At 27.3% G+C, this 23,202-nt stretch overlaps 2 protein-coding genes across 7 annotated transcripts; one reads left to right on the top strand and one right to left on the bottom strand.

The window, feature by feature from the left end:
- The first annotated feature begins 308 nt into the window (after positions 1-308).
- Positions 309-5,840, top strand: LOC111032123 (NADH dehydrogenase (ubiquinone) complex I, assembly factor 6). Of its 2 annotated transcripts, XM_022312351.1 has the most exons (6): positions 400-510; positions 2,874-2,940; positions 3,012-3,234; positions 3,298-3,457; positions 4,686-4,921; positions 4,986-5,840. In XM_022312351.1, exons 2-6 carry the CDS (start codon positions 2,909-2,911, stop codon positions 5,163-5,165), a joined length of 831 nt encoding a protein of 276 aa, XP_022168043.1. In that variant the 5' UTR covers positions 400-510; positions 2,874-2,908; the 3' UTR covers positions 5,166-5,840. The 2 variants fall into 2 exon arrangements, with proteins under 2 accessions (XP_022168042.1, XP_022168043.1); XM_022312350.1 differs by lacking the exon at positions 2,874-2,940 and having other exon boundaries at positions 309-510.
- A 7,797-nt stretch (positions 5,841-13,637) lies between these two features.
- Positions 13,638-19,878, bottom strand: LOC111032120. Of its 5 annotated transcripts, none has more exons than XM_022312347.1 (7): positions 18,660-18,835; positions 18,441-18,547; positions 16,195-16,321; positions 15,256-15,403; positions 14,980-15,043; positions 14,768-14,916; positions 13,695-14,075 (listed from the first exon to the last, which is right to left on the bottom strand). In XM_022312347.1, the coding sequence occupies exons 3-7, from the start codon at positions 16,316-16,318 to the stop codon at positions 13,946-13,948; spliced, it is 615 nt and encodes a 204-aa protein (XP_022168039.1). In that variant the 5' UTR covers positions 16,319-16,321; positions 18,441-18,547; positions 18,660-18,835; the 3' UTR covers positions 13,695-13,945. The 5 variants fall into 5 exon arrangements, with proteins under 5 accessions (XP_022168035.1, XP_022168039.1, XP_022168036.1 ...); XM_022312344.1 differs by having other exon boundaries at positions 18,441-18,526; XM_022312345.1 differs by having other exon boundaries at positions 18,441-18,526; positions 18,664-18,835.
- Positions 19,879-23,202: the final 3,324 nt, after the last annotated feature.

Below are 23,202 nucleotides of genomic sequence, written 5' to 3'. Positions count from 1 at the left end.
ACTATACAATTTTTTTCCCATTAAACATATGGATCATTGTTCAAATTTCATACATAATTACCCGAAAACAATTTCATAGTGAAAAATTAACTGTTCAAACACTATTTTAATGGAAAATTTATTTTATTCAAAAGAAAATCTTTATTTTTAATTAATTTTAAGTTTATAAAATATGTAATTTAATATAAGCGTTCGGGATGCCTACACTGCGTATTATTGATGGGCACGTGCTGATATCACTTCTTTTATCGCACGATAAGAAATATTAATTTGATATGATTTTTCTTTGGATTTTATCATTATTTTTTTCCAATTGCCTTAAAATATTACACTTTAATTTTTAAAATTTTGAAATTTTGAATCATTACAAATATTCAATGATCACTTTGATAAATTTAATTACGAAATGATAGTAAGAAACTGTATAAAAGAATTATCTTGCCGCTCTGTACAAACGATAAGTTGCGTACGAAAAAACTCCACTGCAAAATATTGTTTGGAATTAGTTAGGTAAATATTTGTACTCAACATAAGCTCAATACTTTATTTTTAGTTAAAAAAAATTAAATCGACATACATCATTATTAATTTAATGTGTAAGTTATTATTTGAATGATACTCATATAAATGTTATTTGGTGCTAATTCGTAACTGAATACAATTGTATTGACACTTAAAAGTTTTTAAATAGAAACAATTAAATTTATTTATATTGCTTAACATAAATTAATTAATAACCGGACAAGTCTAAATTATAGTATCATATCAATATTGCTTTATTTTATGTTATAAATATAATCAATGATATTAAACCTATAAATTGATGCAATGTATTAAAATATATTGGTTAGCACAACTGGTACCAAAGCTTCTGCATGAGGGAGGACCATCATTTTTCTCTCTTTTATGTTGGCTAAAAAGTGTGAATATAAGAATGCCATATCTATATGTTTAATATCAATGGTTATAATTTGTAACTTTCATAAACAAACTCCATTTAACACAACTATTTAAGATTACTCCATAATACTTTTATTTTTTATATTTTTATGTGTACACATATTTATAATGAATTTATCAGGGTTTATTCTGTATATCTTGGTTTTTAAAGTACAATTTTGAATTTTTTTCTGGCATATTTTACTACAAATAACAATTTTCTGTTAATTCTGTTATGTATATCACAGAGTATATCACCTATGTCATGTTAGCATTCGTTTTTTGGAATTAATGTCTTTTACTTCTCATTATTTAATAAATACCATACAGGTACAAACTTACATACAAAAGTTGAGTATTGTAGATGAACTGTTTGTAACATTAAATTTAAATGCAATAAAAAATGATTGCTTGCATAAACTAAGGCATACCTAAAATTATACTATTATGTAAATTCTTAAGCAATCTGGATTATGAAAATACTTATTACGCTGTATCGTATAAAGTTCTATATTATGCAGATAAAACATTGTTAAAAAATGTGAGTTAGAAATATATTTCATAGGCACTATAACAATCATGTTATTGAAATATTATGTATCTATGAAATAGTCTGATGAATTAAATGTTATATTAACATCCTATTTGAATATTAGGTATAATGAAAGTCAATTACATAATTTAATAGTTAAAAAAAACTTTTCTAAAAGATTAAATAAGTAATAAGATTAAAGTTGCTAAATTTAATTGATTATGTTAAAATCCTTATTGTTTTATTGGGTAATAGTTATAAATTGTTATGACATTAATATTTCTTAATCTAAAAAGCATAATGATATGTTGACTTTAAATCTTTATAAACTTTTCTCGTACTCTGAAAAATATAAATTAAATTAAAAATATATTAATCGTATTTACAAAAATATAATTACTGTTAGATGTTTATTACCAATAATGAATTGAATACTATAAGATTACATGAACAGTCTTTGAAGACGTGTAGTTGTTAATACAATTTATTTGGTAACATTTTATCTATATGTTATTAAATGATTTATATTTTAAATAATTATTTACAAAATGTTGATAACCTTTCCTAGATGATGCTAGCTAAACAATTACTATCTCTGTTGAACAAATACAAACTTTAAGTTAATGTCAGTGTACTGTTGGTTTTCTCACTCTGACCCACTCGCATCATAGACTAAACATATTTACGCAGAATCATTAATTGTATGTTTTTGAGCAAACTTAGATAAAAATCACTCATTACAAAAATTATAGAGAATAATATTCTTGAGGGTATGACGTATTGATTTGTCTTAAAATTGCCTCAAAACAATTTTAAACATTATTTAAATTTACAAAGAATATTTTTTATTTTGAAAATCGAATTCAAAGTTAAATAATAAAAAAATATTAAAGTGGTATGTCCATACCTTCATAAATATAAACCTCTATGATTTTTGTAATGGGTGGTTTTGTTCTAAGGTTACTAAATAATCATAAAAACGAATTTAGGTGAAAGCGTTTTATCTATGTGCACAACATATTTAATGTTCAATAAGTCTGAGAGCAAAAATAAATATTAGACTAACATCCTCTTAAGGCTGTTGGTATGCGGCTAATGTTCTTGGAAATCTGTAACGTAACTCAGACCAACTCTAAAAGAGAGAAAACAAATATTGTGCCAACATCGTCTTGACTACTTTATCAAAACTATTCTTTGTATTCATTATTTTGTAACCAAACTACTATAACTAGTTAGCCATAACATATTAGAATATTAGTTAAAAACCTCGTTAATGTGGTGTCCTATCTGATTAATTGAAATATTATTTAAATATTATTAATTTCAATGTGTCACAACTTATAACTATTTAAAAAAATATATAAAAGGTCAATAAATTATCAGTCAGTATATATTGTAATAGGTCATGCAATCCTGATTTGAACACTTGACTTCTAAATGATAAATGCAAAAAGTGGTTTCCCTATGATGTATGTGTGAAATATTGCAAAAACTAATTAAGTTAACATTATATTAAAAAAATATTCAACTGTTTTTACAGAAAACATGATTTTGAAAATTATTTATGCACTTTATTATTACATAAAAATATTAGAAGAACCGGTTTTGCTGTTAGAGCATTTAATATTGAAGTAGCAACTCTTCAAGATCAAATAAGTGATATGAAAATCGGAGAAATGCGGTTTAAATTTTGGGAGTCATCTTTGACTGAGATATATAAAAATAAAATTCCAAAACATCCTGTACTCATTGAACTTTATACGGTAAGTGCTTAATGAACTATTTATTTATATAACAATAAAATTAATTTAATTTAATTGTTACAGGCAACAAAAACACAAAAATTAAGTATAATATATTTGAAACGTTTAATCTCATCTCGAGAACATTTTATGTTAAATTCATCTCTGAAAACCATTGAAGATTTGGAGACTTATGCTGAAAACTCAGTTTCACCGGTATATTATTTGTTCCTAGAAGCAATGGGTTCGTATTTTTTTTGTATTTTGTATGCTACGTGTAATAAATATTTTATACATTTTGATTTTTTTGATTTTCCCTAATGAGTAGTGTTGGGCAGTACTTAGAAAGTAACACATTTCTGTAACAACATTTGAATTAAATAATATATTATAAACAAATAGGCAAAAAACAAAAATGTATTTAAATTTAAATAAATAATAATATTTTTATTTACAATACAATAATACTACTAAATTTTGATTTTATCACATTATAAACGATCATAAAAAAATAATGTGACATTCTAACTTAAAAATAAAAATAATATTATTAAATCAATGTTACTTAATAGGTACCTAGTTAATATAACTAATAAGAATGAATTATTATTGTATTATCTTTTAGTGTTAACCAATTGGAGCCTTAACTTCAATTTTTTAGTCAGCTCATGGCTATGTTATACTTTTTTAATATAGCTGTACAGAGTTAATGTGTTTGAATGATTGAATACTGTGTTTTTAAGTAACATTGACACTGGTAATAGATAACAAAATAACTTAATAAGTTACACCCACTATTTAAGGTGTTAAAATAGTCAATTTTAATGATGTTTCATAAATAAATAATTAAAATCTTTAATCTTAAATATATTTAAATACTGATTCTAAATATTTTTAAAGTGGTCCATGTCAGTACCAATTCTATTTGCATAATAATGTGATTATAAAATAAAAAACTTATGAGTACATTATTTACAGTAAATTTACTAAATTTTCACACTAGATAAAAGAGAACTTTACTCTGTCGTAGTGTTTTTATTTTTTTGATAGTGTTTTTATTTTTTTGATAACAATAATAATGACACAAATAATAATCATTTTCAATAAACAAATGAATAAAATCTATTTGAAGGAATAATTAGGATTGAGAGTTATCAAAAAAATAAAATACTACGACATACAACAATCTGTACAAAATTATGGGTGGTGTGGTTTCCTATTTGTGTGATATAAATTATTAACTAACTAACATTATGAAAAATGTTACAACCAATAAAAATTAAATTAAATAACAATAATACATGTATAATTTATAATTTTAAAGTGTTGATTTTATTATTTGTAATTTTTGCAAAATATTATACTTATATTTTAGTATACAAAACTAAATTAGTATATTACAATTAATACAATGAAATTATTTTATTATTAGGTACACATTTAATCAGAAATATACTTGGATATTATTACAGGGATTAAGGATATGAAAGTTGATCATGCTGTAAGTCATCTAGGTAAATGTCAAGGAATTATAAACATTATCAGAGGTATTCCTTATAATACAAAATCTGGGCGTGTATCAATACCTCAAGACATTTTGCTAAAATATAAAGTTTCCTATGAAAATATTATAAGAAATTCGAGTGAACAGAATGTGCGCGATGCAATTTATGAATTGGCTTCGAGAGCTAATAGTCATCTTATAAAGGTAACTTAAAAAAAGTTTTAATAACAATGAACATGTTATAATTTGTATAAAAAAAAAATTTTAGGCCAAAAATTTGGAGAAGAAAGGAAATAAACGCATTAAATCAATATGCTTACCATTTGTTCCACTTCATTTATATTTGGAAAAGCTTCGTAAAGCCGATTTCAATGTATTTGATAAAAAACTTCAAGAACGAAATAACTTATTACCTATGAAATTATTATGGCATAAAATAGTTGGCTAAAATGACCTTGTTGTTAGATAGATTTGTTGAAATTGTTATAAGTATACTTTTGTATACTACAATTAAGAGGAATTCATACCACTTCTGTCGTCTCCATCTTAAAAATGTGCAACAGCGAAATTGTGTCTATCAAAACCAATTTTAACTTAAGTACTAGAGTACATTTTTTATTATTAAACTTAAACGTAAAAAAATTCAATGTTTTTGTTCAATTCATAAGTTTTTTTAGCAAGTTAGGATCATTTTGAATTGAAATATTTTACATACTAAAAACTAACTTAAAAATTGAAATATTGTAATATGTACAAACACAAATTATGTTTTTACCTATAAGTTTGTTAAAATGTCAATTCACTTTTATATTAAAGTAATACACAAAATTGGTTGGACGCAAATGGTTTATGTTGTCATCTTGTAAGACTGAGACAACGCATATGGGTGTGACATCCTCTTACGATTAAATGATTACCAATAATGATTTTAGTTATTAATTGTTGAATCTTATTAATTTTAACCATTCAAAAATTAGTTATTACTATTAATTTTTGCTATGAAATAAAAAAAAATTGTTGTACGTATTTATTTTTTGTATAATATTATGGCTATCATATTCTACTGATTTCTTACTAAGCTACTAGAGGAATTTTAAAAAACATTTAAACTCTTATCTCTAAACCATCGTTAAATTTTTTTCTACCCTTATTGTTTGTAAATAATTAGTTTTATAACATTTACTTTTCTCATTGATTATAAATATAATATTATTAATATTATATTATTAATTGGCTATTAAACTATAGCCTTTTTTTTTTATTATAATTTTATATTTTTATCATCCAATTTGTAAATAAACATCTGATTTAGAAACAAGATATATAGATATCCAAGTACCAAAATGTATACATAAATTGCATATTTGATCAAATTTCATGATTCTGCATAATTAAATATTTTATACATATTCATTCATATTATTTTGTTAATATTTACTAATTACTATTATATACTAGTTATTTAAAAAATAGTATTAAAGAAATCCAGCTTAAAAATAAAGAGCCTTCAAGCACCCCAATATGCTTCTATATTTTAAATCATACTATAGATTTAGTAATTATTTTTTTAATATCTATACTTATATTTAATGTTAAATTAAAAATATGATATTTCTATAATAATTGCAGATAATACATAATATAATGTATTTTTGCATATTTTAACACTTTTTGAATGATTATGATTGTTTTAAGTTTGTTCTCATTTAAAAAGTAATTGCATATTCGTGCACATATTTTATTGTTGATTAGTGCATGAAAATCCGGGCCCTGAGTTCACGAATTATAGTGTATAAAAGTCTTAAAGTTAATGACTAGGTATTTGAAATCATCAGCATTCTAGAAATAAAACTCTGTACCAGAAATATTAATGCCATGCTCCGCTAGTGGCTGTTACAGATCTGTAAAATACAACACATTTAGTTAGAAATCTTGAATATATAATATTGTGATTGATTTTTATAAGAATAGAAAAAATATCAACCTATTCCATTTATTCTCAATACAATTTTTAAATAATAACACCACAGTTTTTTAGTCGAGCATTTTGTAATGTTGATAATGTAAGTATTTGTTATTTGCTATCCTTTTTTGTTTATTTATTTAATAGCTTAGGTATTTTTTAAAATACTATGTATTGATAGTAAATTATATAAGTACAAATAAGTACAAATATACTCAAGTGTATACAACAATTAAAGAGAAGAAAAATGTAAAAAAAGATTTTTGAACTAAATAATGAGGACCCATATAAGTATTTGTTATTAACCTAAGTGGTTTGTTAGCTACCTAAGAAGTTTGCAGTAGCATGAAAAATATAAAAAGAAAAGGTAAATCTATTGAAACACAGGGACCTATAATTGTATAAACTGTATACATTTTAATATGTGTATATAAATGTAATACCTATATTATTTTGGGAACATTAGGTACTCGGTACTTAATTCTTCTTACCCACTACTCACATTTGTATAGTTATAATTAGCATGTTAACTTAATAATCCATTGACTATAATGATAGCACTACTTATCTCAAAATCTTAAAAGTTACGGTTATGATTGTGACTGTATTTCTAAATATAGGCGCAAATAATGTTCGATATTTGAGAGCTGAAGATCCTGGATACTCCAACGTAGCAATTTAGCGAAGTCATTCATTTTTTTATGGTAGGAGGCTAACCCCTCAGCTTACCTCCCTTATTTACACCTATGTTACTAAGATTCAGATGTTATAGAAGTTAAAATCAATAAAATATTCACATCAAAATTTTAAATATTAAAAAAAAATGAAAATAATTACTTCTACTAAATAAGTATGGCATTATAAAAACAAACAAAATGAGTTTTTGCTAGCTTGGATAAATCTTTATAAAAATAAAGCTCTTAGTTAAATGATTGGGTATCTAAATGTATAATATATATTTATAGATAATAAAAGAAAAATTTGAATTTTTACTTTTTAGAAATTATTAAAAATTAAGACATTAAGTAATAAGTACTTATATTATGCACAATTTTTCTAAAATTGACAAAATAATCAAAAACTTGCATTTAAAATAATGGATACTTGTGTTTCAACTTATTTTTGTCCAGAATAAATTTTTTTCTAGATTTGTCTGCTATAAATCATATAAAACATAATATGCAACTCTTACAACTTCTGAGACCTATTTATTATGTACCTACTACCTACTTGAAACTTGAATAATGTAGTTTCCCCAATACCTATAATTATTGAACAGTGTACACAACATATTTAGCGTCTCAGTGTATCTATCTGGGCTGGCATGGGGTATATGGCACTCTGCCCCTCTATGCCCAGCATTAAGTTGATGTCTTTCAGGCTCAGATATGGCCGGTGAGTTACCAAGTTGAACTTGGTGGTGCTCGTAAAATATATGACTAATAATATTTATATGTTTTATTGAAAAATGGGCTGTTAACTTTTTTAGAGCTGGTTAAAATCCTAAGACTTGACTTCATACGCCCATAACTTGCTTATCCAGAGCTGGTTTTTTTTTATACTTATCAGTTATTCTATTAAGTATGTGTTATGAAATATATTAGTATTAAAAGTAGTAGGTATAGGTATGTTAGTATAATAATAAAAAGGTAAAACATTTTTGAAAATATACCTAGGTAACTGAAGTATGAGGTCATTGATGAATAAGAAGCCAAAATTAAGATAATTATTTTATATATATTCTGTCATAATTAAAACAGTGGTTTCTTATTGTTCTTACTAATTGAACATAATTTAAATTACATTTTTCAATAGATTTTCAATTTTATTTTAAAATATACTTATTATTAGAGGAACGCATGGGTTGCATTACTCTCACACCGGCCCAGATGACTGGTGTAGGTACCTATCACTAAAATGTATATTATATGTACATCAAAAATCACAAATTTATAACAATTAATTATTATTACATGCGAATGGGTATTATACTGAATACAGACTATCTACAAAATTGAAAATACTTGTATATATATATCATACTTAACCGGTAATAATAATAATTTATTAATTATACATTTTCCCATTTATTTTCTATGATATCTAATATTTCTCAAGCCAACAAAGTTATAAATCAATGGGTTATATTAAATTTGAAATGTAACTTAATTTTAAGAAATCTGTATAAAATTAACTTGAAGTTAATACTTTAAATAAGTTAAAAATTTAACTATTGAGTTAAAGTTTAGTTTCAAAAAAAGTAATGAGTTACTTAACTTAGTTAATATTAATTTAACGTTATAACTAAATTTTAATTTTTAACTCGTTAATGCCCAGCCTTGGCCTAGCCTAAGACTTAGGTGCTTAGTAGCCCCAAATTTTTAATAGCATCATTAAATTGTTATTGGTTATAATCACGATTAAAGATAGAGTAGCAACCATACTATCTTTAATCGTGGTTATAATATTACATAAGCATTGTGATAAATGTATTACTAAGACATCATTTTCATAATAATAATAACAGTAATGAGTATATTATTCTATTATAGGTAATTGTTTATTTTTAAGGAATTGTGTATAGGCTATTATTTTGTTCCTCACTCTCACTGCTCGTCTTTGTGTGTATGTAGTACCTAAATGATCATTATTGTTTATATACTTCCCACCAATTATCCACATATCATACCAGGGCTGGACTGGGTTGTCCGACCATGTCTAACAGTCACGAGCCGCCACTGGACAGTTTTCAAATATAATCTCATTAGAAAATGAGTCTATGTCGGTCAACAGGATGAGCCTTAAACCTAAAAAAATTACGTTCCTACGAGTACAAGCGGCCCACCGGGAAACTCCCGGTACCCGCCTGCCCAGTCCTGCTCTGTATCATACATGTTACACAATCTCATGCACATTTCATGTGGTAATTAGATCAAAATATTCAAAATCAATTTATGGATTTGAAATAGCTATACGCCTGACAAAGTTATTAGTACTTCCAATGATCCGATAAAAAAATGTAATGTAATGTTTGAACTTTGAAGGCATATCTAAACAATATATTAGTATATTAGGTACCTACCTACTTTGCATTGACTGATCGGAGCACTTTTCAATTTTAGCAAATTCATGACGGGAGCATTAAAGATGTTGAATATATTATGCCCTGACCTATGCGAGCTAAACTTTTTTACCAAATCAAAGAAGTTTAAATGGTCGGCACCTTTATTTTTGTTAGTCGATAAGATAGTTTTAATAAAAAAATAGATATAGTTTTGCATGGGCTTTAAAAAGTTAGCAATGGCCTATGAATGAAAATGCCAGGGGCCATTTTAGTCGACATAAATTTATCACCCACATTTAACCCAAAATGAGCCTATGAGTCATGATACTTATGTTCATTATTGCGCAGATGTGCTCGACGCTTGTCAGTCGTCTAATGCTGCAGTATAGTGGATAGTTGTAGGCTTGTAGCCAGCAGATAGGTAGCCAGGTAGGTGCCTACAAATGGTCGAAAACTTACTAAAGTACCATGGAAACCACAAAATATGAAAATTATTATGGACCTAAACACAAAAGTCGACGACTCGCACACCGTCAGTGACACACAAACCGAGGTGACGGACACTGATCAACCGCCGCGTGAACAGAACTATTCACGGAGCGACGACGTTGCGAAATGGACGAAAAAATTTTTGGACGCTAAAATACTCAAGCAGAAGACTGAAACGGTGTTCGGCATGCCGCGGCTAGTGCGGCCGCCGTTTCATGAATACTATTCTGTAAGCAGGTACTATGGACCAGCAGAATTCGTTCCGCTCATTTATCGCGCAGAAGAAATGTTTCCAAGCGCAGAAGGCATTCCGCAGGTTTAAAACTAAAATAAGACTATAACCTCTAGGTACATACAACAACACACCTCCCCATGTTATAAAAGGGAAATAATAACTATATATTACAATATTATATGTGAATGTATTCCTATGCATTATTTATTGATTAGTTTTTGTTTAGGTACCTATAGGTACTAATAAAATATATTATGTTTAATTGCAATATGCCAATATAGGTAATTTTGTGTAGATTTTATATTTTACAATTAATAATTCAATCGGTGACTACGTCCTATAAGTTATAGAAAGATAGAAAAATATAAAAAAATACATTACCTTTGGTTTATTATACGTAATACATAGCTTTCTTAACATGGGCGTCCCCAGGGGGGGCGAGACGGGGCACTTACCCCCCCTGGAATAATGTTATTTCCACAGAAATTGGTAAAATTCCAAATGATAAACAGTCACTAAGAGCGAACCATGAAACTGAGAGTTGTGAAGATTATTACCGGAGTTTCAATTTTTATACCATATATTGATTCAATTTTACAATCTATAAAAGAACGTTTTGATAAAAAAAATGATAATGCATTTTTACTACAATATCTTCACCCCAACATTTTTAAGAAATTGGAGAAAAAAATGTATTTTGAAAGCATTGAAAAAATTGCTGATTTCTATAAAATTGATAATCTCCAAGCTGAAGTGGAAAGTTGGTAGGTACTGTTTTTGGCAAAATAAGGACTGCCAAGATATTGATTTTATCAATTTGTTAAATCGTAACTGTACGTTTTTTCCAAATAAAGCTGTTGCTTTGAAAATATTTTTGTCTTTTCCGGCTACAAGCTGTACAGCAGAACGTTATTTTAGTACATTAAGGCTTGTTAAAACATGGTTACGATCAACGATGGGCGATGATAGACTGAATGGAATATGCATGTTGAGTGTTCATAAAGAAAAAGTAAATTCAAATAAAGAAAAATTTATTGAAAATGCACTGACACAATTTGGTAGAGAATGTCCACGGAGATTGAAATTTATATTTAATGAAAAAGAATGATGTATAGGTAATAATATTTTTTTATGTTTTAATTGTAATAATAATACCTACCTAATTGTAATGTTTTAATTCATAATTTTAATAATGACGAAATATAATAATTTACTATAAATAAAATGTATAGAAAAATTTTCATTTATTTTTTTAATTAATTTTGCCCCCCCCTAGAAAAATGTCTGGGGACGCCCATGTTTCTTAACACACATTTTGAACATCGGTTCCAATGAATTTAATTTTATAATTTTTGATTTATTAGGTTACTTTTAGCCAATTGTCAATGATTTCCGTTAGTTAAACTATTAATACATACATTTTATGGATTATTTTTTAATTTCTCTTTTAAAATATATTTTACACTTTTAGTACACGCCGTACTCAATTAATAATACCTTTAATTTCAAATACTTTTTACTTTATACATTTTTATATTTGTCAAATAATAATTCCTAAACATTAAACGTATTACTTACAGTGCTTTTTTTATTGAATAATATCATATTATGATAATATATTGCATTTATAAGGTTTTTTAATGAATTAAATTCAGGGCCCCTGGTTATAACTACTTTAAGGTTATTATAAAAAATATAAAACATTTACTATGTAATTCATCTGTTTGAATACAAATAATGTTTTTGTTTTAAATACAACATAATAAGAATTTAGCCATTTAGGTATAAGTTGATAAGAAAAAAAAATAATTAAAAATTAATAGTTAATTATACCTATTACCTATGGGCTATGGCATACAATAGCATAGGTATAGGTTTATACAGCTAGCATATTATAGAAGGCAGTCCTACAATAAACTCGTACATATATATGATAAATACTTAATACGTAAATTGATTTGATTTACAGTGTAGTAAAAAATACATTAAAAAGTATTTAAGAATCATTTTAAATACTATTTTTTTATCAAATTATATTAACACAGATTTTTTGCAGCAAAAAAACTTGAAAATTTAACCCAAGATTCCTTATAAGTTGTTTTAATGGGATTATAAAAAAAATTGAGCTTTAATTCACAATAACTTTTTATGAGCTTTTGAAGTCGACAAAACTCACCCAAATTACTAACATTTGTAAATTATTTTGAGTCAAAAATTCATAAAAAAATGTATATTTATATCTGAGATCTGAAAATTGAATGCGAAATTCATCATATTTTTAATAATTCCAGTTAAAAATATTAAAGATTCATAGACACAGTTTTTTTATAAACATTTAAAGTTCAAATTTTGACAAATTCATCAAAATCTAGAAAATCTCGAAAATTCACAAATTATTTTGTAGTTAAAAATATTCAATTATTATTTATTATAGCTAAAGTTTGAAAAATTAAAACTAAGTTTCTCACAAGTAATTCATATTGTAACCAAAAATCTAAAAAATATATGAACACAATTTTTTTAGAGATATTTGAAGTTCAAATTTTGACAAAATTAGGTATCTAAACGAAGAATAATGATTTTAGTTATTTTGTTGCAATTTAAAAATATTATTCATGGGCACTTGCAAACAGCTCCAGTTTTACTAAAATATCAATTCTCAAACGGCAAACGGCTCCAGTTTTTTACAACACAAATTCCTTCCCACTTAATGCAAATCTAGGACTTTCTTATAAGAGGTGTGGTTAAAAATGTGTTGGTATATTTTTAATATGTATACATTTTATAGGTATAGATATAATGTAAACCTATTCTATGCAAATTATAAAAATTAAATACAAATTCATATACCTCTTTGATATTGTGAATTAAAAATTAAAAAATATATGATATTATAAAATTTGTTAGTGTTTTTTTAAATTTTAGTGTTAAAGTAGAAAAAAAAATATAAATATAAAAATCGTGCATTGGGTGAATTTAGGTGAAATCTTTTTCGAAAGAAGCTGTTTGGGATGAACGATGAACCTTATATTAAATGTGCTCACTACTAAAATAGGTATATTTGTTGATAGAAAGTATTTAAAATATTTTTACTCAAATAGGTATTTTACAACATTGACGGTTTATAGGTAAATGTTTAAAGATAATTATTAACATGTTACAAACAGCACATTAGTGAATGACAGTTTATTTTTATATTCAAGTAACACGATGTATTTGATAGGTAGGTAGGTAGTTCCGGGATTTGATTAAAATCCACCATTGAGAAAAAGTATAGGAAAGTATTATATAGGTAGTATTATGAAGGGATATTCGATTACATCACACACGAGCACACTTTCAAACACACATGGTTTTTAAATAGTACCTAAAGAATAATTTTAAATAAAAAAGGGGAACTACCGTACAAGTTTATATGAAAAAAAAACATAAACATATTTGAAAAAGAAGGTTGTTTCTTTCATTAATGAAAAAAATTCATTCAGAAGTCAACTTTTGTATGTCGTCGCCCAATGAATCAACGCTGGACTGCATTGCAGTAGCATTCTCTTCCATTTCCTTGCATTCCGATGACTTATTGACGTTCTTCTGATGCATCTCTTGGCAACTAATAATGTAAATAATTAAAATATATGACATTTTGTAAATTAGATAAAAGAATTTAAAAAAAAATAGTTAAGTTAATTCAAGAAGTTTAATAATTGATATGAATTTAGTTTTAGTTGTTCAATTATTCAAAATGACAAGATTACACTCACAGAAAACTTAATAGATAGGTTATGTTTATAGTGTTTACTGTTTAGGTACTTAAGGAGATTAAGGTGGGTAATCAAATAAAGACGATGTTTCAATAAAAGTGAAATGAATGTGCATTCAAAAAATGTAGTTATTAATATAATTTTCTATACCTATGGCTATATTAAATTATTTGTATGAAAGCAAATGTAAAAAAAAAAAAATTATTTTATTATACATATGTATTATTTGTAATTTCTGTTTGGCACATATTAAAATTTAAAAGTACCTAAAAGTTTTTATTAGAAAGTCTATTTTTTATTTATATTTATCTCGAATGCACAATTTAATAGTTGCATGTAAGTTAGACTTTAGGGTATCTATTAGGTAGGTTATTATGTTATAATATTAAGTACTATTACATATACGTATTATATATATATATATATTATATCATAGCAGTCTAAATCGAATACCTATTGGAATTTTATTTTCAAATCTGTATTTATATATTTAAAATGACTAAATAATTGTATCTTTGGAATGAATAATATTGTTTCTTACGCTTTGCCTAATCCGGTGTATACATTCAACACATAATCCAGTTCATTTTGCTTATCCGCAATCTCTGCTTTCAAATTATTGATCTTAGAACGATAGTATTTGGACGATTCTTTGGATCCATGTGAACGTTTCAGTATGATAGTTTGCTTCTATAACAGGAAGTATACAATTTAGTAAAATATATTATAACAATAAATTCTATAGGTCTTTACTTCTACAATTTCAGTTTGCTCTTGTATCTTTTCCATCATTCGCTTGGTGATCTCAGCATGATTTCTAATAAAAAAAATACTCTTTTGAGAAAATTTAATTTCATACTTCCATAAATACATAATTAGTATTTTAGCTTAAGACAATAGTTATAGTTTTGATCACATAATATTTCTATAAAACGATAGAAACGATGCGCAGGTATATGGTATATTTTAATAAATAATAATATATTTAGACATATCAATATAATCACTTATTACTAATCTTTAACTTACTGAGCTGCTTCTCTATCCTGCATGTCTACCATGAGCGAGTTACTGCGTTTTTGATTGATTTTCTTCATCAAAATTTCACTTTTAGCCTTACGCTCGTTAAGTTTTTGTATCAAGCAATCCAAGCTTTCTTGAGCCGCTTTTAACATCGCTTAATAATAAACATGCATACACTTTTATTAAATTATTCTTAATTATATAAATGTATATAAATATAAAATTTAACAAATACTTTAATACACTATCACAGCTAGTATGATTGGCAACCTTTTTAGACTCTCGGGTCACATTCAAAAATTAAAAAGGTTACGTGTGGGCAGCACAAAGATAAAAAATTTTAATCCTTATTTTAAACATTTTTAATGAATAAATAACAAATTAAAAAATACAGTTTATAATAAAGTTATGTTTAAAAGTGTAAAAAGTTCGTTGGTGAAGATAGTCTGTTAAGCGTGTTCGGTATCTATGTTTTAAATTTGTTTAATATGAGAAAATATACCAGTACACATACCGTGACCCGTGGGTATGTAGGTCCAAATATACTTAAATATTTTATAGCTATATACAGTGGAGGATCTTAGCAAAAAAAGTAAACTTGATTATTGAATATCTTGAAAAAAAAAGTGTCTACAAATAGCTTCAACAAATTTAACTGTACCGAAGCGTGGGCCAAATGTATTGGCGCCTAATTCATTATATTTTTATATATTCATAAACAGACAATCATAACGATTTATTATACAAAACTAAATGTATTTTACAGATATGTCTTATTGTATATTGAAATATATTAATCTTATACATTTACTTATTTACTTATATATATATATCAGTTATTAGTTAATAATTTTGATCGTTCAAAAAAGAATACGTCTACCTGTAAGTAGTTCTTGAAATTATCTCAACAAAAAAACAGGCTATCAAAGTATTTAAAAAATTTACCCTCATTCTCCTTTTTCTTTTGTAATGTTGCCTCCATCAACTTCCTTACAGCATACTTTTCCTTATTTTCCAATTCAGCCAATTCACGTTTTGCTCTTTCTCCTTTGATATGCATAGCTCGCATTTCCTGAAAAACATTTTAATTGCTCAACTATGTGCTCTTTGCAATATTCACATATTTAGTAAAATTAATCATATTGTAATATTCAATAAAGACAATTCGTTAGAACTTATACAGTGAAAGTTCTAAATACTGGACACTCTTGGTTGCTGATATTTTGTCCGCTATTTGGAGGTGCCCTTTAGGGAAGGTTTTTCTTTGTACAATGTATACATATAGGTATTGCTTCTTATTCACGACAGTGTGAAGAATATAGGTAAAGACGTTGGTACAGTAAGTACACACTGATCATTTAAATTGTGTAATTTTTGGGAATCAACATTCAACATAGATAATTAATCTATATTTAAAAAATATTCAATAGTTATGTTTATAATTTCGTATATGTTCTGCAAATATTTTTTTTAAGGTACCCTTTGGACATTGATTATATTTATCTGCTAATTAACACATATAGGTACCATATTATAAAATCTATGAATACTATTAGATTAGGTTAGATTATACCTAGTTACCCCAAAAATTTAACAGTTTGAATATTGCACCTATATTATTTAAAGTCAAACAAGTTTACGTGGCCTATAGGTAACATAAATATTTATAATACAAAATAAAAACTAAACCTTTATGTTGTATTCACTGACTGATTTGTACCTATTTGGCTACATTTGATTAAAAATAGCCAACTATCTGCTCGTTGTCACATAATAGATACTTCAATAAACAGAAAATTAAAAGTGTCTTTTAACTTTTTGAGTAAACAAATATTAAATGGAAACTATACAAGACAGCATATACTCAGCAATTTTGAATTTTGATTAAGTTTTTAATAATAATGTGCATTTTTCCAACAAAGTTATGAGACAATAAAAATATAAATGAAATTATAATGGTATAGTTGGATTTTGGATGATCTCCAAAGCCACAAGTCTGTAACGGAGATGTGAGTTCCATATTATATCAATGTTACATTAATTAATAGTAAATATAAAATATCAATTTAAAAGAGTTTACAGTTATCAATATATATTATACATGTCTAATAGGATGATTATCTAATAGAAAAGATTAAGCCAAGCGTAAAATGTAAGTAAACGAGAAGCCAAGATAGAAGAAACCATAAGACGGGGACACCCAAGTAGGGTAAGATGACGTAAATAAAGATCTCCAGTATATGGGTATACCTAATTGGAGAAATACAGCTAGAGTTCGGGATGTGTGGAGAAAGATAATCTTATTGGAAGTCAAGTAAATATGGTTGATATCGCCTTAGGACAATTAGGATTACTAAAGTAAAAATAGTAAATACCATTGTGTACCATATAGTATATATATTATAATTATACGATGTACCAACAGATGATAATTTAAGAAATTAGTTAAACCAGCCAAAATCAATGTGTAAAGTGTATACTGTGTAGGTATAGGTAGGTACTAGGTACACCGTTTATATGAAATAATATTAGATACCTATTCATCAATGATCATATTATATGGGAATGTAAACAATAAAATAATTATATCAAGTACAGAATGTAGAAGTCATAGCGGTCGACCAACAATAAGTTAGGTATTTATACCAAAAATATTTTATGATCAAGAATGATATTGATGCCCCTTTCTGTAGACCTTTAAGTTATAACTTGCATCGTGGTATTCAAGTGGCAATGTGACATGTACGAACTACGAGATAACACATCAGAATACTTTAAAATTAATAGCACAAATATTTGAATACATTTCTCTGGGAATGACTAAAATCTCATACAATATTGATAAAAATGACGCGGGAGTTCCCCACAAATAGGCACATCGAAATACAAACACAAATTATTATATTTTATATCTAAGCAGGTATAATAACACATTTTATATGGAAAAGATAAAAATTCACAATTATTTGCAGTTATTGCAGTCCTCAGCTCATATACTATAAACTACTCCATGTGTGTATGTAACCGTGTTTGTATAAGTCATACCGTTTACCGTATACGATTTGTACCTATTCCTATACCATTTATCAGAATAACAAAGTTTTAAATAATTTATTAATAATTTTTGTGATTATAATTAATTTTATTTTCAAAACTGCTAACATGAATTATAAAATTAAGTATTTACTTACTTGATATAAGCGTCCTACATCAAGCCTCCCGTATAGTGAAAATATTAAGCAACAACTTAAAATTTGAATTAGTGGACTACCTATATCTTTAAAAATGTAAAAAAAAACTAAAACAATAATGATTATATAAACATTTAAAGAGGGTCACTTTTGAAAAATTATATAATTTTAATATTATATTAATAAGTTAGCTACTATAAGGATATTCTTATTGCTTACCTACATTGGTGAATAAATGAGAAGTAACTTTTAAATTGAAATATTAATTGCTGTATAATTGGTTACACATACATCGTATTATTGATATTATTCGTTTATATTTGAACTAACATTTTTTAACGCCATAAAATAAAACGTTCTAGTGCAATATAAAATATAATAATAATTAATTACACACAACCATAAATAATGAACTATTGAATTTGATTGAGTTTGTTATCTTTTGTCAATGATTTTTTTTACGTCTTTGTTGTAATTTAATAAAACGTTTCTACTATATAGGAAGTAACGAAAAACGGCCTTGATTTGATTCATATTTTAAGTGGTCGATTAGTATTATTTATTTCAACCACTTTACTATTTTATAATGTATGTATACAATATACACTGCGTATATTGCTCATTGCAATTCGCAATTGCATAAATAGCATATCTATATAATTATATAAATTTCAAATTTCAATAAACATAAAAAACAATAAAATATACATTTTTAGAGTATAATAGTACATCAACACGGCACTAGTCACGTTGCACTGTCTAGTCCCGCCGACCAGATTATTTAACAATAATCAGGTACTTATAACATACACATTTGCCTACACCTAATCAAATTATTAAAAACATTTACTACATAATATACACAACAATATATTAATTTATCAATAGGTACTATCATCGATCTTTACCAGCTGTGAGTAAACTGTCAAATTGTGTCGTATTTCGAGCGCAAAACACGAGATGCACTCGCATTATGTAATAGTATTACCGTAGAGGCATTCTAGGTAACAGGTAGGTGGTACCTACCCATATAATCATGATAATACATACCAATTATATTATTATACAATACGCGCAACAGTTATTATAATATTATAGCTTAATAATACATCCGTCGGCGTCGCGTCATTTTCGAGTATACTGCAGGTATGTAGTACGTACCTTGGGAAGGTCTTTCAAAATTTGATTCATGTCCATGGCGGGATCGGTTTTGTCAGTTTCACCGTTATTGCCCAAAATCGAATACAATACAATATTATATGATAATATTAATTAATTACAATAACAGTGTACATATATTATAGTTAATTTTAGGTAATTAATATTTATGATGTATTATGTTTTATTGTCGGTGGTGCCCAATGCAGAGCTCAGGGATGGGAGAGATAATCTGTAAGAGGACGTGGTCGAGAGTGAACGCTCGAGCTTCGGGTCCGTCGGTGTTCTGGGCAACACTACGACGCTGGTGCTCTGTCCCTGCCGCCGTTGCCACCGGCTCTCCCGCCTCTTTTTTCCTCTCATTTCCCGCGTAACCGCCCGCGGAGGCGGTGTACCGCGGGGACGGGCGCGTGGGCCTTGCCGGGCGGGCGGGCGGGAGGGACGCTCGCGATCTCGCAGGAGAACGCGCGGCGACGACGCGACGAGTTCGCGAAATAATATAATCAATACGCCGTATTTGTTCACCGTACCTACTCGTCGCCGGCCACGGCGGCGGTGGCGGGCGGACTTATCTGGAAATAATATTATATTTGTTGATTCTCGGTATATTCGAGCGCACAGCACCCTCCGCCGTTTCGGTTGCGCGTACTGCGCTGTACGGACCGCGAGCGCTCTCAACACAAAATATAACATCATTATAATATTACATAGGTAATGATGTAGTATAATATTATTTAGGTACCACGCATATATTATTTATTGGGGGGGGGGGGGGGTATAACTATAACTTTACTGCATGATTATTAAAAGATATAAAAAAAATGCTTTATTGTATCTTTTTTCTTTTTTTTATATCGATCAATTTTTTGAAACTTTTTAAAAATCACAAGAATTTTGATTTTATTTTGTATTTGAAACTTCATAGGCATTTATGTTTCGGTAAAAACAATTTATTCATTGGATAGCGAGAACCCCATACATTTAAACACACCGCGACAGGTAGTCAGATCCGCAACCACTACGGTGATTAGCGCTGGAACTTTCTACGTATTTATTTTATTTATTTTTAGTCTTTTAGACATTATTACGTATTAATGTATGCTAAAGCGAGAGGTCGTAAATTGTAATACGTATTCTCATTAGCTGTTCGTGGAAAATGGAGAATTTTCGTCTCAGTCAAAATAGTTATTTAACTAGGTAATTAAATATTCAGTCATATTATTTGTATTATAAATCTACTTACTTATCTTACTACTATTTTCTATGGACAAAATACGTAAATCTAAAATATTGAAACTATCCCTCCTATTATTTTTATGGGAGCTAGAAAAACGTTTGTGAGGGGGACTAAGCTCCCCTTAGCGGTTTTCACAAATTACTTATGGATAATAGTATTATACATTATAATAACATAATTATATTCACCCTTGGCTGTGCCGAAAAAACATAATATCAACACATTGACGTCATAATTAAAACCAAACGGCGTTTGCGTTTTTAAAAATAATTACCTAATGATATTTGTAGTGTTGACTTGTAGCACTTGTATAATACATACTAAATACTAATACATACTACATATTACATATATACAGAGTTCGTCCACTACACACGACGGTATGCAAAAACAAAACGAAAACTCAACTTTCCCATCACTGCAGCGTGCAGTTGGCCAGTGGGTCAGGTTAAATGGATTTTAAAAACATTAAAACTTTGTTATTTTTCTGTTTTTGTTTAGTTACTATAGTTTACACTGTGTGGACCTGGTGAGGCATGCAGTGTACACATGTGACATAATACTATTATTTATTATATGCTATTACATTACAACACACTCGAAGACAGTCACAAGTTACAGATAATATTCGGGAAAGTCAATAGAAGTTTCATTGTTTTTACAATGCTTTAACAACTATGGTACATTCATTTTTTAATTTTTTATTTCATTTGCTCATTAAAATGTAGACATCAGTTTTAAAGAATAAAACACTTTTTTTCCAGAAGTGCATTTTAGGATTTTGGCTTAAATCATTATCTGGCACCTTTTTATTAAAAATGTCTTCCGTACTGGGGTGCTATGCCACAAAAAAAACCATTTTAAACCTCACAAATGTACACAATTTACATAGAGTTGTCTATCTCAAAAGGACTTTATAAAAATTAGCCCACCGAAATTTAATTTTTTTCATTCATTTAGTACCTAATTCTTAAAAAAAAGTCATGGTTGCTTTTTAAAATGTTTGGGTTAGTAGGTTAATGGATACATCAAATAATAATAATTGTTAACATAACAATTTTTACTCTATGGCACAAACATGGGTTTTTTATTTGGCTGTGCTTACAAAGTTCAAACACAATTTTAGTCTGTATTATAAATTTATAATATTATTGTTATTCTCTATTGAGTAGTGGTTCTCAATAGGTGGTCTGCGGGTTAATGTTAGGAAGTTGTGCTTAACTGCATGATTAAACGGGCACTCGTTCATGACACACAAGTAGGTACACGATTTTAGAATTTTTTTTTAATTCTCATATTCAAACAAATTGAAACGTAAACATTTCACAGAAACCAGGGAAATTCCATAAACACATATTACTATTATATGTGCCATTCATTTCATGCAAATTATATATTATAACAACTAGGTATATTGTACATAGTTTATTATATAAGCATATAAAAAAACGGGGTCCCCGATCCAGTTTATGTTTTAGCTGACGATCCATGGCATAATGCTGATTGGGAACCAATGCTAATTGTTGTATAGGTATCAAACTATCAACACCGGTGACCGAACTTAAACATTAGTAAAAAATGTAGCTTGGAAATTAAATGATTAATTATATTATTAAGATATGGGTAAAACTAAAACGAGAAATAGTGGGTAACTGACCTGTTATACAGTATGTGTCACACTGTCACTTCATCATCGAGTCACCGTAATGTACCTATGTGTTAAGTTTGAATTCAACGATTAATCATTGTTTACCTACAGAAAATGATTCTTTACGAAGACGGTCAGACTGCAGTTTATCTTATTATATGTATAAGTAATAAGTATGTTTTATAATATACCTACGTCCTACACTCCTACTTATTTATAATACTGTTAAAGTAATTTATTTTACTATTAATAATATGATAGGTTGAATTTATTTTAGACGAATATTATCACGGCAATACATCTCATATATAAATAATTAAAGACAATTTTTTATTGATATTTATAGAAAAAATTTCAAATTTTAAATTTTTATAAATATCTCAAAAAGAGTCAAAATATTTTGAATATATAATTATATAATATACATATAAAAAATTATAAAATAAACATTTGGAGGAAACGTTGGAAGGTTTTTGAATTACAACCAAATAAGAAACTCATTCGATGAGAAATCTTTATAATGTCTATCCAATGTTGTAAAAACTTAAAACTCTTAAAAAAAGTGAATGTGGCTTCCGCTGAACTTTTATTACAGGTAGAAAAACGTGTGAGGAATCCTGATTATATTTTCAAATACTATTAGACATGAAAAGAAATTTTTTATTAATTTCCAACTGGGTATAAAGTAATTTGAAAATGTTCACGATTTTGGTGAATTT

This window comes from Myzus persicae, unplaced genomic scaffold (genome assembly GCF_001856785.1).
Source record: "Myzus persicae strain clone G006 unplaced genomic scaffold, MPER_G0061.0, whole genome shotgun sequence".
Lineage (NCBI taxonomy): Eukaryota > Metazoa > Arthropoda > Insecta > Hemiptera > Aphididae > Myzus > Myzus persicae.
This window is presented reverse-complemented; position numbering and strand designations above follow the sequence as displayed.